This window comes from Salmo trutta, chromosome 11 (assembly GCF_901001165.1).
Source record: "Salmo trutta chromosome 11, fSalTru1.1, whole genome shotgun sequence".
NCBI classification, from domain to species: domain Eukaryota; kingdom Metazoa; phylum Chordata; class Actinopteri; order Salmoniformes; family Salmonidae; genus Salmo; species Salmo trutta.
The window spans coordinates 12,657,219-12,675,575 of NC_042967.1; the positions used below are offsets into that span (position 1 = coordinate 12,657,219).

Consider the following 18,357-nt stretch of genomic DNA (forward strand, 5'->3'; position numbering starts at 1 on the left):
AATACGGGGGCCCCTCACAAGTGCGTGCTCAGTCCCCTCCTGTACTCCCTGTTCACTCATGACTGCAGGCCAGGCATGACTCCAACACCATCATTAAGTTTGCCGATGACACAACAGTGGTATGCCTGATTCCTGACAACGATGAGACAGCTTATAGGGAAGAGGTCAGCGACCTGCCGTGTGGTGCCAGGACAACAACCTCTCCCTCAACGTGATCAAGACAAAGGAGATGATTGTGGACTACAGGAAAAGGAAGACAGAGCACGCCCCCATTTTCATCGACGGGGCTGTAGTGGAGCAGGATGAGAGCTTCAAGTTCCTTGTTGTTAACATCACCAACAAACTATCGTGGTCCAAACACACCAAGACAGTCGTGAAGAGGGCACAACAAAGACTATTCCCATTCAGGAGACTGAAAAGACTTGGCATGGGTCCTCAGATCCTCAAAAGGTTCTACAGCTGCACCATCGAGAGCGTCCTGACGGGTTGCATCACTGCCTGGTATGGCAACTGCTCGGCCTCCGACTGCAAGGCACTACAGAGGGTAGTGCGTACGGTCCAGTACATCACTGGGGCCAAACTTCCTGCCATCCAGGACCTCTATACCAGGTGGTGTCAGAGGAAGGCTTAAAAAATGTAAAAGACTTTTGCCACCCTAGTCATAGACTGTTCTCTCTGCTTCTGCAAGGACAAAGCAGTACCGAAGCGCCAAGTCTAGGTCCAAAAGACTTCTTAACAGCTTCTACCCACAAGCCAAAAAGACTCCTGAACAGCTAATCAAATGGCTACCCAGACTATTTTCATTGCACCCCCCCACCCTCCACCCCTTTTACACTGCTGCTACTCTCTGTTTGTTATCTATGCAGAGTCACTTTAACTCTACCTACATGTACATATTACCTCAATTACCTCGACTAACAGGTGCCCCCACACATTGACTCTGTACCGGTACCCCATGTATATGGCCTTGCTATTTTTATTTTACTGCTGCTCTTTCATTATTTGTTACTGTTCTTTTTTCTTTTTTACTTAACACTTCTTTTTTTCTTAAAACGTTATTGTTGGTTAAGGGCTTGTAAGTAAGCATTTTACTGTAAGGTCTACACTTCTTGTATTCCGCGCATGTGACAAATACAATTTGATTTGATTTAATACGATTTGGAGTGCCAGATCAGAAACCGAAATATAGCGCCATCCTGTGGACACAATTTCTCCAGTCATAACATGTTGCAATACTGTACTAAAACTGAGAGCTCCACTGTATCTCTCCACTGTATGTATATAGGCTATAAAGCCGAGAGAAATCACTGAATTCACCTCTATGACTTAGTGACGTGTCCAGTGTGCTGGTATTTATATATTATGGGTTATTAGTCGCTCCTATCTAAGATCAAAGGATGTAGTCAGAGGAAAAGCACCAACATCCTGTTTTGATTTCACTCTGCTAACACTACACAGCAGAATGGTTTTTTTTTCATCTGAACCTGACTTGTGTATTATCATGTGTTATTCCCACTACATATCATCTTTAAGGCTAATTTGATGCTTATTTATGATTCATAGGCACTAAACAGTTACTGTTGTTGATGGTTTTATCTTCATAAGCTATCTCTGACTAAGAAAGGTTGATAGATTATGCAGCCAGTTCCTGCCAAGGGGGAAGATGTAACAGTCTCATTAGGCCTATGCCCTATATGTCAGACAGCTATTAACATATATCCACTTCAGGGGCTGTGGGTGTTTTACTCAAACAACAAGTTGGCATACAGTTAGTATAACCTCACACCAGCACATTATTACAGATAAATGTGCAAAATGTCAGCCTTGCAAAGCACAGTGCCATTGTCAAAGAGCAATACTGAGATTTCAAAGTGGTAAACGATGCATAATATGCATAATATACCTGGGGTTTTTTTGCAACATGAATAGGCCTACTGTTGAATAGGCCTGCTGTGTAATTTATTCAAGTTTAATGTAGGCCTATTAGTAAATGTCGTATTTATAGCCTACTGCAATGTATTATTATGTTCTACACTATCTAAACAATTTTTTGACAGCTGTCATGTTTATTTCATCTCGTTCAACGCTCTTGAGACGGTCTCCTCCTATCCAAAAAGCATGTTGAGTATTAAGTATTAAAACGGAGAAACTCAACCATACTTCAAATGTAAAGGTGCCCTATTTCCAGCGCAATAGCGTACCTGTGCTCAGGAGCCTGCGACCGAACGCACTCCCTCCCTTCCTCTCCCTCCCCCTCTCTCGTCCCTGCCACCCCTTCAGAGTTTGTATTGCACTCGTTACAGGAGGAGGGTTCATGTGCACAGAATGACGTCGCACTGCAAGTCTGTCTGACTCCTTCGCTGTTTTTATCAGTCATTCTATCGAAGGGCTAGAAAATCATAAATCTGCGGAATTATGGTCCGAATGTGAGAATATCTGATGCGTCCGATCTATATGTCGCTCTCGACTGGTGTGTCAAAGCAGCGTCTTGATGTTGAGGATTACGAGTGATATAGGCTACGCAGCTCAGCAGAGTTCTAGCCTACTGTTCTGTGCGTTGAGCTGTCAGAACTGAAACTAGTGGATGTATGGCAAGAGAAAATGCAGAATAGCTGAAGTGGGGGATATTGTAAAGAAGAAGAAATAAGGTACAGGCTTGGTTTCGTGTCTTTATTCTCTCTTCTGGATTATTGCCGCCCAGCAACACAGCCACTTGACAAATCTGAATGTCGTAATTAAGGTAAGAGCGCAGAATGATATAGCTCGAGGTAGGTAAAAGACGTGTGGTTATTATAATGCTTAGATTAATATGTCCACTCCCTATACGAAATGTAAACCACTTGAATTATCACCTGAATTATCCCCAGGAAATCTTTAACTTTGAACTATATCCTGGGGGACAGCTCGGACAGATTGTGACCTACAGTATAGACTATAAATACAATTAAAGGCTGCTCTCTTATTCTCTAAACAATAAAAATAGCCTAATAATAATAATAATAATAATTTGACTTATTTGCGCCCAGCAGGCTATTGGGCGCATTTATTTATTATGGAATCTAAACTTAAAATCAGTTGTTTATGACTTTTCAAAGATCAGTTAATAACAATTTGAACTTTGTCTCCAGCGACATTTCCATCAGATAATCATTCTTTACAATAATAAATAATGGATAAGAGTACGGCTTGCTCTGCTGTCATTGCAGAACTGCGATGTCTGAAATGACCTGCATTCTAACTATCAATGCACTTTTGAAATAGTTTTGCACACTCTTCGATCAGTTACCATCAATGTCAAAACTGTGATGTGCATTTTGGTAGATCAGATTGCCCCCCGAAATATTGCATAGCCTTCATCTGTCGTTACAACCTGGCATGTAGCCTACCTGTTTTTGTAGTTTGTGCGTCGACAACTATCCTATCTCATAAGCTTTCTCATTTATTATAGCCTGACCCGTAATTAGGTCACCTCAATCAAAATATCAGTGTTTTTCTTTAGTCCTTCTCTTTGACAGTAGGCTAAAACATAAGTTTACCAGGGCATAAGTTTAGGAACAACAACATTACATTACGCATAATACAAAGGGCTAAATGTGATAGCATGGGTCAATATTGCGCATTGAATTATTCTCCAAAGTTGTTATATGTTTTCCAGAAGACGCTCAAAGATAGATACCATTTTCAAGTTATGTCGCAGCTATGTTGTGTCTGAAAAAACAATAGGGGATTGACAGAATAGTCGGACCAATCCGTGAATGGCGTGATGATAGTTTATGTGACGCTGTGTCTGTCTCTATCCAATGGAAGGCCCCAAGAGGAGGAAATGAACACTATAAAACTACGTGATGTATTTTTTTTTAAATCAAACTATTGACTTGGCGATTTAATAGTACAGTTAGTGCAATTAATCCGGCAAACCAGAAGTTATCATGTCATACATCTAAAGAAATTATAAGAAGGAACTTGTTATGTATGATAAGGTGTGATGGGGAATTGAGTCATAGAACTATTATTACCCAGACATGACAACACACAATCTATAATAATAATTGAATAATCGTTCTATGACCCCCCCCCCCCCATTTTCTCAGGTCTCCAAACATGATTTAGGCTGTCCAAAATGACACCCTATTCCCCCATAAGGCTCTGGTCAAGAGTATTGAACGTTAAAGGGAAAAGGGTGCCATTTGGGATACCGTGACTTAGACAAAGTTCCCCTGTATAACCATTTCAGGGATTCTTAGTTTAAAAACCAAAGCAAATAAACAGTTAACTAAGTGAGGAGGAATGTCTAAAATGATTTTGCAGAAATGAATATGACTTGATTGACAGAGAAAATGCTTGCTGATTTAAAAGGATACTTAACTTGGATACTGTAGATGTTTGGCATAATTTTCCCGCTATAAAACACACTTAAGTCAATCTTAATGAAATCGCCATCCATTAAATAAATACTTTACACTGTTCATGATTTAATAAATATTTGTGTTAAATTACAGTTTTTATATTCAGTAGTATGCTCTCAGTTTCGGCAATGTGAGATTCCAGTGGCTTTTGCATGCTATGTCAATAATGCATTAAAAATACCCTACCACTTTGAATTCATATTTAAAGAGCATTCATCAAATTAATGTATTTCTTCAACCTGCAGGTAAATCAATGACCCAGCGATGGAGACCAAAAGATACCCAAGTTTCTTCGAAGGATCCACGGACACAGAGAAGAACAGATGGTCCCATGTCCCCAGCAGTGCCATGGACTACTGCTGCAGTGGAGCCGAGGAGGCCGACAGCCTGAACCTGAACAGCAACAGTGATGTCCTGATGGACATAGTCAATGTCAGCTGCTCCCCCAGCAGCAACACAGCCGACAGCAAGGAGAGTAACAATAACAACGAAGAGAAGAAGAAGCCAGAGCAGCAGCCTACTCTCAAACTGACCCAGAACCAACGGCAGCCTTTTGTTCTCCCCCTCTTTAACAGTTCCCTCCATGGGAGGAAGCCAGAGATGATGGACTCCAAGGAGCTGTCCAAAACTGTGGCTGAATCCATGGGCTTGTACATGAACGCGGCCAGGGAGGCCACAGACTTTGGCGGCTTCGGCCAACAGGGGGGCCATTGTAGTCCGGGGAAGATGTACCCAGCGGGAGTTTGCAGGCGCCTCTGTCTCGAGGACAGCCAGTGTGCTGCGTCCACGGGGAGCCCCAAGTTGAAGTCCCCTTCTACGGGGTTCCCGAAGCAGCCTAGCTCCACCCCAGGGGATTGCTGCTCATCTGGAACCCCAGCAGGGTCAGCCGTCTTAGGCTTGTCTCTGTCCTGCAGCCCCCAGACGCCCAGCTCCATCTCCAGCCCCGGGGGCAGCAACAACCTAGTTTCGTCCACCACCAGCCCCACCTGCTTTGGGGGGCCGTTCGCCTGTTCGACCATCAGTAACCCCGTCAACCAGCATAATGCTGCTGGACCAGCTCTGGCCCACAACCACGTCCACAGGAGGAACTCGGCCACCTGCAGCCCGGCAGGCTCCAGCACGGTGGGGTCGCCTCCGCTCACCAGCCCCCTCAATGTGATGCGCTCGCCCATCTCCAGCCCCCAGAGCATGAGCAGCGTGCGCTCCCCACCGTCATACAGCACCTCTACCAACATGAGGTCATCGTCTGTCTCCAGCCCCACTGGCAGCACCAACAACATGAGGGCTTCATCGTCTATCTCCAGTCCGACCACCGGGGGCCCCATGGCAATGTCCTCGAGCCCCAGGAACTCCTCTGGCGGCGGGGGTGGGTTTGCTGTGTCCAGCCCTGCTAGTGAACTGGGCCTGGTCCAGAATGACTCCAACAGTCCCGAGGGACGAAGAGACCAGCAGGATTTCAAGGAGTTTGAGTTCCCCAAGGTGGAGAGCGTGGACGGGGAGATGTTCAACGTAGGCCTGGACCACATGGGTATGGTGAAGTTCATCAAGAATGAACCCGACACAGACTATAGGAGCATGTGTCTGGGTAACGGTAGCAACAACACAAAGTGTAACCAGGCCACCAGCTGCCCCGGCAATGGCTCACCTTTCATCACACAGATAAAGAGTGAGCCAAACAAAGATGGCGGCGGATGCATGAATCCTCAGTGCTACACTGACCAGCAGCAGCAACACTCTATGGGTCTCTTCCAGTCAGGTCCGTCCGAGATCACCTACTTGTCTCTGAGGGACAACATTGACGAATACAGTCTCTCTGGGATCTTGGGACCTCCGGGCACGGAGATGAATGGCAGTTACGAAGCCGGCGTGTTCCCCCACAACCTCCTGTCTAAAGTTAAACAAGAGAACAACGATGGCAGCTACTACCAAGAGAACAACAACAACGTTGTGCCCACCTCGGCCATTGTGGGTGTTAATTCAGGCGGACACTCGTTTCACTACCAGATCGGAGCGCAGGGGACAATGTCTTTCTCACGGCACGACCCAAGGGATCACGGGACGAACCCCTTGTTGAATCTAATTTCGCCTGTTACCGCGTTAATGGAGTCGTGGAAATCTCGGCCCGGCATGTCGCAGGGTCCAAGAGGAGAAGGCTATCCAGGTCACGGCTGCATGCCAGACAGCATGTCAAGGTAAGAAAGAAATCGATGTATGGACAAAAACAAACAGCATTGTGGGTACCCTAGTGCTGCTGCACAACTCCAGCACAGTAAGAGCGGCTGGCTGGCTCAGAAATGTTTGTTACTTTCAATATAAAAAAGTTGAAGGAGAAAACAAACTGCATTGTGGGATTGTAGTGCTGTTGCACAACTCCAGTACAGTAAGAGTGCTGGCTCAGAAACTGTTATGTTACTTTAGACTTGTTATAAGACGTGATGGATTGTCCACAGCATCTGCACAAAGCACACCCAGTGGTATAATCCAAGGGCTCTCATGTGCAGAGAGATGCTTCCTGCTATGTAGCTTTTGGGTGGAACTGAGTCTGTTTACTACATTGTGACAGGATGAATGAAGGGGACAGTGTGTCTGACTTAAAGACCATGTTGCTCAGGACCGACGGGTTAAAGAAGGGCGTTTGCGCCGAGTCGGGGACTACCAAAATACTAATATCAACAAGGCTTGTGTAACCGATGTGAAATGGCTAGTTAGTTAGCGGTGGTGCGCACTAATAACGTTTCAATAGGGTGACGTCACTCGCACCGAGTCCTGAAGTAGTTGTTCCCCTTGCTCTGCAAGGGCCGCGGCTTTTGTGGCGCGATGGGTAACGATGCTTCGTGGGTGTCAGTTGTTGATGTGTGCAGAGGGTCCCTGGTTCAAGCCCAGGTTGGGGTGAGGAAAGGGACAGAAGCAAGACTGTTACACTTGGGAAAGGGAAAAGCAGCGGGATGTTGGCTTAGCTGGGAGAACAGGAACTAAGGGATGGGGTTCAGCATGGGATAGCAACATCGCAACATACACTTCTGCCCTGGCCCTATTCTCCACTGTATCTAACAGAGGCTAAAGTTTGCTCTCTTATCAGAGCTATGTGTATGGACAAAAACAACATTTATTGTATTGTTATTGAGATGTGCTGAAGGGACCTTGTGTAATGCAAATATATTTTTACGAGCCTGGGCTGGCCATTATGTGGCGACGTCATAAATTATTATGAATGATTGATCACATGCTTTTGTTGCCAGATGTAGGAAACAAAACAGTTGCCTTGCAGGGCAGAGCCCCGGCCACCAAACAAAAACAAACATGCAGAAATACGGTTTGTTTTGCACAGGCAAATATGGCAACGTCTAACTTTGACACAGTTGTTGTTCGAACAGTTTATCTGATGTCCCAGTTGAGTGTGAAGCTAAATACAGCATTATGATATTAAGATCCAGGATGAATAAAACAAAAAGTATCACAGCTATGAAACCAACCAGGAAATTGGAAAATATTGTCCAACTTTGTTGCAATTTCAGTATGTGAAGGATTTACATAAGGAATTCCTTCCTTGCAGAAGGAGCTTGTTTATTTGTTTACAGTTAATTTAAAGATATGAAGATATGATTATGGCTCGGGTATTTGGAGAGTTTGGGATTTGTTTTGGGTGTGATATATTTCTTAATTTTTTCATTTCACAGAGGGGATGTATATTAATGGTGGTATAAAATCTAAGCTGATCACCGAAGTCGTAAACGTATGCACGACATGGCACACTGTAAATGCCCTGCTTATTATTGCATTTTTACAAGCTCGAGTCAGTGCAGGAAGCACTAAACAAATCTGCAAACGGTATCCCCTCCTGACTTACAAAACCTTGATAGTCAGATGTTTCCCTAAGAGAAATACATGTGATTATTTGTGGCAATGGGGCCTGGCTTGGTATGTTTGTGTTTGTTGGTTTTCCCCAGAGACAAGCAGAGAAGATTAGGCCCACTACTGCTAGGAACTAGGCTAGCACAATGGGTCAATGTGTTCCAATGTGGTTGCAACCAATGATTTATATATACACTAGTTGACTGATAGGGGGCACTGTGTTGAAACCAACGTGCCTCCATTTTAGCACTCCCTTACGTTGTAAAAAATATTTTTGGAAGCTTTAGAACTGCATTTATTAATGTCTACATTAATTTTGCCACATGTACAGTGAGGGAAAAAAATATTTGATCCCCTGCTGATTTTGTACATTTGCCCACTGACAAAGAAATTATCAGTCTATAATTTTAATGGTAGGTTTATTTGAACAGTGAGAGACAGAATAACACCAAAAGAATCCAGAAAAACGCATGTCAAAATTGTTATAAAATGATTTGCATTTTAATGAGGGAAATAAGTATTTGACCCCTCTGCAAAACATGACTTAGTACTTGGTGGCAAAACCCTTGTTGGCAATCACAGAGGTCAGACATTTCTTGTAGTTGGCCACCAGGTTTGCACACATCTCAGGAGGGATTTTGTCCCACTCCTCTTTGCAGATCTTCTCCAAGTCATTAAGGTTTCGAGGCAGACGTTTGGCAACTCGAACCTTCAGCTCCCTCCACAGATTTTCTATGGGATTAAGGTCTGGAGACTGGCTAGGCCACTCCAGGACCTTAATGTGCTTCTTCTTGAGCCACTCCTTTGTTGCCTTGGCTGTGTGTTTTTGGTCATTGTCATGCTGGAATACCCATCCACGACCCATTTTCAATGCCCTGGCTGAGGGAAGGAGGTTCTCAACCCAAGATTTGACGGTACATGGCCCCGTTCATCGTCCCTTTGATGCAGTGAAGTTGTCCTGTCCCCTTAGCATAAAAACACCCCCAAAGCATAATGTTTGACGGTGGCGATGGTGTTCATGGAGTCATAGGCAGCATTCCTCCTCCTCCAAACACGGCGAGTTGAGTTGATGCCAAAGAGCTCCATTTTGGTCTCATCTGACCACAACACTTTCACCAGTTGTCCTCTGAATCATTCAGATGTTCATTGGCAAACTTCAGACGGGCATGTATATGTGCTTTCTTGAGCAGGGGGACCTCGCGGGCGCTGCAGGATTTCAGTCCTTCACGGCGTAGTGTGTTACCAATTGTTTTCTTGGCGACTATTGCCCCAGCTGCCTTGAGATCATTGACAAGATCCTCCCGTGTAGTTCTGGGCTGATTCCTCACCGTTCTCATGATCATTGCAACTCCACGAGGTGAGATCTTGCATGGAGCCCCAGGCAGAGGGAGATTGACAGTTCTTTTGTGTTTCTTCCATTTGGGAATAATCGCATCAACTGTTGTCACCTTCTCACCAAGCTGCTTGGCGATGGTCTTGTAGCCCATTCCAGCCTTGTGTAGGTCTACAATCTTGTCCCTGACATCCTTGGAGAGCTCTTTGGTCTTGGCCATGGTGGAGAGTTTGGAATCTGATTGATTGATTGCTTCTGTGGACAGGTGTCTTTTATACAGGTAACACGCTGAGATTAGGAGCACTCCCTTTAAAAGTGTGCTCCTAATCTCAGCTCGTTACCTGCATAAAAGACACCTGGGAGCCAGAAATCTTTCTGATTGAGAGGGGGTCAAATACTTATTTCCCTCATTAAAATGCTAATCAATTTATAACATTTTTGACATGCGTTTTTCTGGATTTTTTTGTTGTCATTCTGTCTCTCACTGTTCAAATAAACCTGCCATTAAAATTATAGACTGATAATTTCTTTGTCAGTGTGCAAACGTACAAAATCAGCAGGGGATCAAATACTTTTTTCCCTCACTGTATTGTATTACAGACACCTTAATGCATAATCTTAAATTATATTATGTGAGCTAAACATAAAAACATAAAAAATACATGGTATATTTTCCTTTAGTATATATTTTTTAGCTTACTAATGTTACTTTCCCCGCTATAGCAAAAGATACTTCAATACATGACATTTTGTCATTAAAACATTTAATTGAAATACTGTAGAATTCCATTCATTCCTATGGAGGACTGCTCCTACTGGGGGAAGAGCCAATATGGCCGACCGGTGACTTCAAAGCCTCTCAATGGCCAATACATAGCATCAGCAATCCAGGGTTTATATACATCATTGGTCGTAACTAATGATTTCTCTCTCTCCCCAAACACTTTATTTGAACACACTCACAAACAGATCTACAACAATTATCCAGTCTCACTCAAAATAGCACCATCAGGCTGGTTAAAAATGGGGCCATGATCATGTCAGCCTTTGTCCTGAGGCTGTTATGTTGGTCCAGGAGGTCAGTCCCTGTCCCATTGACCTCCTATCGATAGACCATGCTACAATTCATCCAGTTGTTCTGGCTGTCTGATCAGGGCTATTCTTGTCATACCTGGCAATGGAATGGTCAGTCCACTTTTGGCATTCAGGATGTACAGTAGAGTATGTGACAGGGGGTTAGGGCATGTATTCAAAAAGTGTTTTTAGAGTAGGAGTGCTGATCTAGGGTCAGGTTATACAATGTTCATAAAATGTTATTCATTATGAACTAAAAGTCGTAACTGATCCTCGATCGGCACTCCTAATCTAAAGGCTCTTTGTGAATATGGGCCCAGAGACTTAGTTGAGATCAGGTGGGAATGAGTTAGATGTACACGTCATTCTGTCAGTTCAATTTCTATGGTTATATACAAACTCATGTCATTTACTGTAACAACCCCCCTAAAAAACAATTTTATACTGCCGTTTATGACCTAAATACTTGACTCTGCTTGTATAACCCTCTCTAACCCCCTCTTTCAAGATATCTGGTTTGACCCCCCCCCCCCCACTGATTTGAATAACGCTGGCTCATGATTAACAGAAATCAATTTCTCTTTCAACAGTGAGAATGATTATCCCTAGGGTACGAGCAGCAAATGAACTCAATGGTTTTTCCTAAACGGTTGGTCCGCCCTTGGCTTCATTGTGTTTTAAATCAATACTGGACACAGAGGAATAGCCGGATGTTTGATTGGCAGAGAGGGAGCTGATGTCTATGTGCAGTGGAGTGACTATACGTGTGTTTGTCTTTACGCACGTGTATTGGTGTGTGTGTGTGTGTGTGTGTGTGTGTGTGTGTGTGTGTGTGTGTGTGTGTGTGTGTGTGTGTGTGTGTGTGTGTGTGTGTGTGTGTGTGTGTGTGTGTGTGTGTGTGTGTGTGCATGTGTGCCAACTGCGCCTGCCTACAGTATCTGTGGGTTTCTGTGGGATAACAAGGCATGCAGTTCCTGCCAAATGATCTGGCCGTTACCTTGGAGACAACCTGTCTCTTCCCCTATGGTGGGAGCCAGAGCTTCAAGTGATGTTGACGGGATCACTGCCACCGTAGGCCTAATGAGATACAGCTTAGCCCCCTAATGTCAGGCAGGATGACAGTCAGAGGTGGGGCCTGGCCGTATGGCAGAGACCCAGATACAGACACAGCTCTGGAACTGCCCCTCTCTATAAAACTATACACTTAGCTCCTCACAGGAGAGGTTCAATCAAACACGCACTGGGGAAGACTAGCCAGAGTCCTGCTGCTCTCAGAGAAACAACACTTCATTCCAACTACACATAGCTCATCACAAGAGGAGGGGTTCAATCAAAACTGCACTGCAGAAGACCCATATGCCTGTGGTTAAGAAATATTGCTTTATTTAGTTATATTCCTGTGCTGATATTGCTTGTTTTTATGTGATTAATCAAAGTTTTTTGGACTCAGTTTTACTCAGTAAACATTGTATATGGTACCTATTAATTACATTTTATTAGGGTGTTTACAATCGTTCCAAGTAGCCAAGCGTTGCCGCAGTGTGAGTTGGATTGACTTCCTGCCAGGATCACATAACCCCAAAAAGTCCAATTGCAGGAATTCTATGGTCCAGTTCAGCTCTGGATGGGTTAGTATTGTGCCCAGGCCAGTATTTCATCAGGAGAAAGTTACATAACCATTAAAAACCAGCAAGAAACTGGAACTTCCTTTGATCAACTGAAGCGTTGGATGGGAGGGCGGGAGGAGGAGAGAAGGAGGGAAAGAGAAAGAAAGATTGAAACAGAGAGACAGAGAGTGAGAGAGGGAGAGAAAATCGAGAAAGAGAGAGAGAGAAAATCGAGTGAGTGCTAGGTCGAAGTAGAGAGAGAAATCCCTGTACAGTTAGTATTTTTTTCAGGCTTCACTTTGGTTTCCTCTGTAAATGGGGTAATGTTTTTAATTAAAAATGACTGTTCGTCGGAGGAGTCTGGATTACTCAGAGCGAAAGCGTTTTAACTTTAATTCACAAGAGCAAAAAAAAAGAGAGAGAGAGAGAAAAAGAATCTCCTTGGCCCAGAATTATTTTCTGTCAGAGCCTGGTTTGCTTCAGTGCTTTGGGAGAAACAGGTGGCCAGCTGTATGCGGTGCAGAGATTGACATTTTGAATGCGGAGGATTTCCCCTGCTGTATTTAAATAAGATTATATTTGACTGTATGTTTGTAGGAAATCCGATAGAAGTATTTACTGTTTAAAGCTTGTAAGGGACCCTATAGTCCCATGTACAATACAGTACTACTTCAAAGTCTATGTAAAAGCTTAAAATCTTATTTTCAGTCTAGTTTCCTTACCTCCTCAATTGAGATATGCACAGCCATGATCAAATGATACATTATCTGAACAAAATATATTATTATAAAATGACCTAGTTTTGGGTGCTGGATTATTTGTGTGCTCATTCCCTAAATCTCCAAATCTCGTCACCCTATTTAGAGAGTGCCCTGTTAAGCATTGACTGGGACTATGCTACAGTGTGTTGACATTTCGAGAGTTTTGTTTAAAACTCTTGAGACGTCATCCTAAATGACGAGCTACTTACAGGATAAATGCTGTCAAGCACCATTAAGTCATGGAAATTATGTTAGTGTTGAACTCAATGTGGCCAGGGACCAAATGAAGATAGAACCTAAAAGTCCCAGTACACTTGTAGGTACCTAGTAGGTGGCTGGGTCTAAATCAGTACCATAAACATGCAAATACAAAAAGAAAACATATTTCTCTATCATCCTCCCACTAAATGTTATGCTTATGGATAAAAGAGAGTATTGATTTAAAGTTACGCCGATGTTTATTTTTTGCACATACTACATCTAGTCATTGTACTTCTATGGCATCAGCCTGGAGAAGAGGAGTAGAATCGAGTCAGGCGGAGGAGAGGAAGTGCCGGTTAAAAAGGAAAAGAGAACGCTTTGCCTCTGGACCTGGGCCAAGTCCCAATGTTCTACTGGCAGGATGAAAGGGCAGACTCCTGAGAGAACGCTAATAGCCCTTTAATTGTATGTTCTTCTACTAAATTAATGAGTGGCATTGATTTGATTAATTCAGACGCGGCTGGATACTAATATCTAATTAAATCCACGTCCTCGTGGTGTGGCTCGGTACGGCTGGCCCCGGTGCATTGTGGGTTGTGAGGCTTTGAGGGACGTTAGTTGCTCGTTTGATGTGAATGTGAGACAGGGGTGTTGGGGGTTCATGTCCAAGGTGTCTTTACCTGCCCTAGCAAGGAAGGTGTTCCTTGAGGAGGTAAAGACATTGAAGCCTGGGTCGTTGCTAATTCCACGTGGTCACATGAGAACTACTGTATGTCTGGTCCTCACTTTTGTGTTTGTATGCGAGTGTGTGACATACACACACTATTTTATGTTGAGTGCGGTATAATGCTGGATAAAAGAGGACTTAATAAACGACAGAGCTAACAGATGGGAAGTTAGTCATAGACTGGAGGTATCACAGGGGTGATATATAAAAACACCAGTCATTATTATCACTACAAGGATTATGGGAGAAATGTGCTCAAAAAGAATTACTTGAAGCTATGGACTAAAATAAAATAATTATTACAGTTGTCTTATGAAATACATTTTGTATTATGACATTCAAAGACTGCCTTAGTTAGAAACACTGAACATGATTCTCTTCATAAAAAGATGAGAGGAGAAGGGAAGGATATGACCTAATTAATTGATACTCATACAGCGGTAACTACTAGTCTCCTACCTCCCCGTCTTTCTCTGTTGCTGCATCTCCCCTCTCTCTCACGCTCTGACTGTACATTCCTCTCTCCCTTCCCCCCTTTTCTCTCTCGTTCACTCTCTGACTCTCTGACTTCCTCCCTCCCTCCCTCCTTTCCCCTCTCTCTTACTGTACCTTCCACCCTCCCTCCTTTCCCCTCTCTCTTACTGTACCTTCCTCCCTCCCTCCTTTCCCCTCTCTCTTACTGTACCTCCCTCCCTCCCTGTACCTTCCTTCCTCCCTCCCTCCTTTCCCCTCTCTCCCTCTCTCTCTCTCTCTGACTGTACCTTTCTCCTTCTCCTTCTCCCTCCCTGCTGGGATCAGAATGCCTGTCCTCATTTCAACCTCTTCTTGAAACAGGGTTTGATGAAACTTGCCCAAATTTCCAGGGTGGGCCGTACTGTAGGCAGTAGGCACAGTGTGTGTGTGTGTGTGTGTGTGTGTGTTTGTGTGTGTGTGTGTGTGTGTGTTCAGACTTTATTACCTATCGCTGACATACAGAGGCTTGTCCCTGTCCGTCATTGAGCTATTTTACATACTGTATGAAGAGAATGTAACTGTATACTTCTTTCACTACAACACAAAGCATGAGATTATTGTGACGGCTGCCCTGGTTTCTATCAATAAAAGCTGTGTGAAATGGATGAGAATAGTGTCAGGCCTAGTTGCTGAAAGAGTTGTCAAGACACTGAGGCTCATATCATTTATATAGACGACTGTTTATGAGCTTCCACAATGCCCCTTTAAGTTTGTTCTTCATTGTTGGTGTAGGCTACGATTCATAACACAAGAATTCGATTGTACGATGTTGATATTACGGTAACTTAATTGTGTCCAGATGGATTTTAAGGTAGCAAATGTTTGATTTATATCGGTTTGATGGACAAGGACATAATTCACATTCATCCGAGCTATAAAAAGCAATGTGATCCATACTACATTTAGTTTAGTTCTTTGAGTGTGATCCATACTACATTTAGTTTAGTTCTTTGAGTGAGATCCATACTACATTTAGTTTAGTTCTTTGAGTGAGATCCATACTACATTTAGTTTAGTTCTTTGAGTGAGATCCATACTACATTTAGTTTAGTTCTTTGAGTGAGATCCATACTACATTTAGTTTAGTTCTTTGAGTGAGATCCATACTACATTTAGTTTAGTTCTTTGAGTGAGATCCATACTGCATTTAGTTTAGTTCTTTGAGTGAGATCCATACTACATTTAGTTTAGTTCTTTGAGTGAGATCCATACTACATTTAGTTTAGTTCTTTGAGTGAGATCCATACTACATTTAGTTTAGTTCTTTGAGTGAGATCTATACTACATTTAGTTTAGTTCTTTGAGTGTGATCCATACTACATTTAGTTTAGTTCTTTGAGTGAGATCCATACTACATTTAGTTTAGTTCTTTCAGTGTGATCCATACTACATTTAGTTTAGTTATTTGAGTGATATCCATACTACATTTAGTTTAGTTCTTTGAGTGAGATCCATACTACATTTTAGTTTAGTTCTTTCAGTGTGATCCATACTACATTTAGTTTAGTTCTTTGAGTGAGATCCATACTACATTTTAGTTTAGTTCTTTGAGTGAGATCCATACTACATTTAGTTTAGTTCTTTGAGTGATATCCATACTACATTTAGTTTAGTTCTTTGAGTGAGATCCATACTACATTTAGTTTAGTTCTTTGAGTGATATCCATACTACATTTAGTTTAGTTCTTTGAGTGAGATCCATACTACATTTAGTTTAGTTCTTTGAGTGAGATCCATACTACATTTAGTTTAGTTCTTTGAGTGTGATCCATACTACATTTAGTTTAATTCTTTGAGTGAGATCCATACTACATTTTAGTTGAGTTTTCTGAGTGGATTTCCCTCCTCTCCTTCTCAGTGCATCATTGTCTTCCTTTCTGCATTCTGATCTGCTCTACTGACCAAATAAGGGCATGGCTCAATTCATCATTCATGTTTAATTGGAGTTTGTATTCAAGTTCTGAACTGCTGTGTTTACTTAGTCTAGCTAGCAGCTAGCTCATCGCTGGACATGACGGGACTCGACTCACTGACATAGGCGGAAATGGATGTCATTAAGGAAAACACATCCAAAATGTTTTAATTGTTCTGCTTCAGCAGTCCGTTAACTAGGTCAACACACACCCACGTACACATACGCGCTGTTCTCTTCAGAATGTGTCTAATACATCTGAAGAAATGGCTAGCACTATGGCTATGTGATGGCATCGACCTACAGTAGTAGTAGCATACTCTCACACAGAGCTTCTCTTTATATTCTAACCCGGTCTATGGGAAACAACAACGGCTGTGTCAGTCAGTGTGCTCTGTGCTTTGTCGGGTCTTGAGTTGCACCCATAAAAACCCACCCCATAAAATCCCTGGTAGATTGTTATGACTCAGGCTATTGGGAGCTCGGCTTTGTCACAAAGATCATGTATGTAGCGCCCTGGGGACAGGCTCTGATAATGTAGCACCCTGGGGACAGGCTCTGATAATGTAGCACCCTGGGGACAGGCTCTGATAATGTAGCACCCTGGGGACAGGCTCTGATAATGTAGCACCCTGGGGACAGGCTCTGATAATGTAGCACCCTGGGGACATGCTCTGATAATGTAGCGCCCTGGGGACAGGCTCTGATAATGTAGCACCCTGGGGACAGGCTCTGATAATGTAGCGCCCTGGGGACAGGCTCTGATAATGTAGCGCCCTGGGGACAGGCTCTGATAATGTAGCACCCTGGGGACAGGCTCTGATAATGTAGCACCCTGGGGACAGGCTCTGATAATGTAGCACCCTGGGGACAGGCTCTGATAATGTAGCACCCTGGGGACAGGCTCTGATAATGTAGCACTTTTGGGACAAGCTCTGATACAGTGACCCAGCCAAGGTAAAATGAGACTTCCAGGGGTCTGATGACAGTCCATAGAAAAGACACTGTATCACATTACACGCAGAGCTGACGCAGACGCAATTGGGTGACCAAGACATAAAAAGGGGTAAACTGGTTTAGCAGGAATCAAAATGGCTGCCTATTGCAGGAAGGGATGGAGGGTAGGGTTAGAGAATCATCCTGTAATTGCCAGGGCTTTTGTGTTAATGACAATGACATTGACCCACAATGGCCCCTGTTATGTAGAACAGATCCAACGGTATTGTGTACAGGTTGTGTGAGTGGATTTGTTGGGGTGGCTCTGGCGCCCTAGAACACTTGTGTGACTTACAGGCTGTTGTATTGTTTGCAAGAAAGCCATGTTGTGCATCCTGAAAAATGTTGACTTGACAGTGAAATTTTCATACAGCAATGGTTAGAGATATTTGTTCCCATGTCTTGTTTACGAGTGTGCCTGGCTGCCATGTCCAAATAGCCTGGTGTCTTTTTAGGAGAAGACCTGGTCATAGGGCAGCCTGGACCAACCTAGATCCAAAATGGCAGATCAGGATACACTAGAACCATTGTGTTCCCTGTCAATTGGCTCCGTGGACCCACAACGTTTCTCTAAAGTGCACTGCCCTAGGACTGGCAACCCCTTGGCCCTGGTTTTACTGCACTGTACCTGGCACAGGCCAGACATTCCCTGTTTACTGTCTGCAGTTGTTTCGGCTGCCACCAGCCACTTGGTTTCAGCTGCTTGGTTCAGTCTAATCGGTTAGGGAGACAGGGCGGCTTTTATTTGGATTTAGCCCTGTTAAGCAGGTGGGTTTCTGTCCCGGCTTCAATAGGAGCAATGTTTTATATACAAACTTGCCCTGGGTTAGTAAGCCAGAAGGGGTTAGGGTGGTTGTGTTGTTAGTTACAGTGGCCCATACTGTGAGATTATGGTTCCAGCCACAAAAGACACCAATGAAGTTATGTTAGTTTTACTTTTGAATAGTTACTATACCTTATTCTCAACACAATACT

At 43.5% G+C, this 18,357-nt stretch overlaps 1 protein-coding gene across 3 annotated transcripts in view; it reads left to right on the forward strand.

Annotated features, from left to right (window-relative positions):
* The first annotated feature begins 2,285 nt into the window (after positions 1-2,285).
* Positions 2,286-18,357, forward strand: part of LOC115202228 (mineralocorticoid receptor) — an 89,762-nt gene continuing 73,690 nt past the window's right edge. For 2 of the 3 annotated variants that reach the window (XM_029766212.1, XM_029766215.1), the window contains exons 1-2: positions 2,286-2,740; positions 4,652-6,598. In XM_029766212.1, the coding sequence (XP_029622072.1) occupies positions 4,671-6,598 (1,928 nt within the window). In that variant the 5' untranslated portion in view covers positions 2,286-2,740; positions 4,652-4,670. The remainder of the gene's footprint in view (positions 2,741-4,651; positions 6,599-18,357) is intronic. The other variant, XM_029766213.1, reaches the window with a different exon arrangement.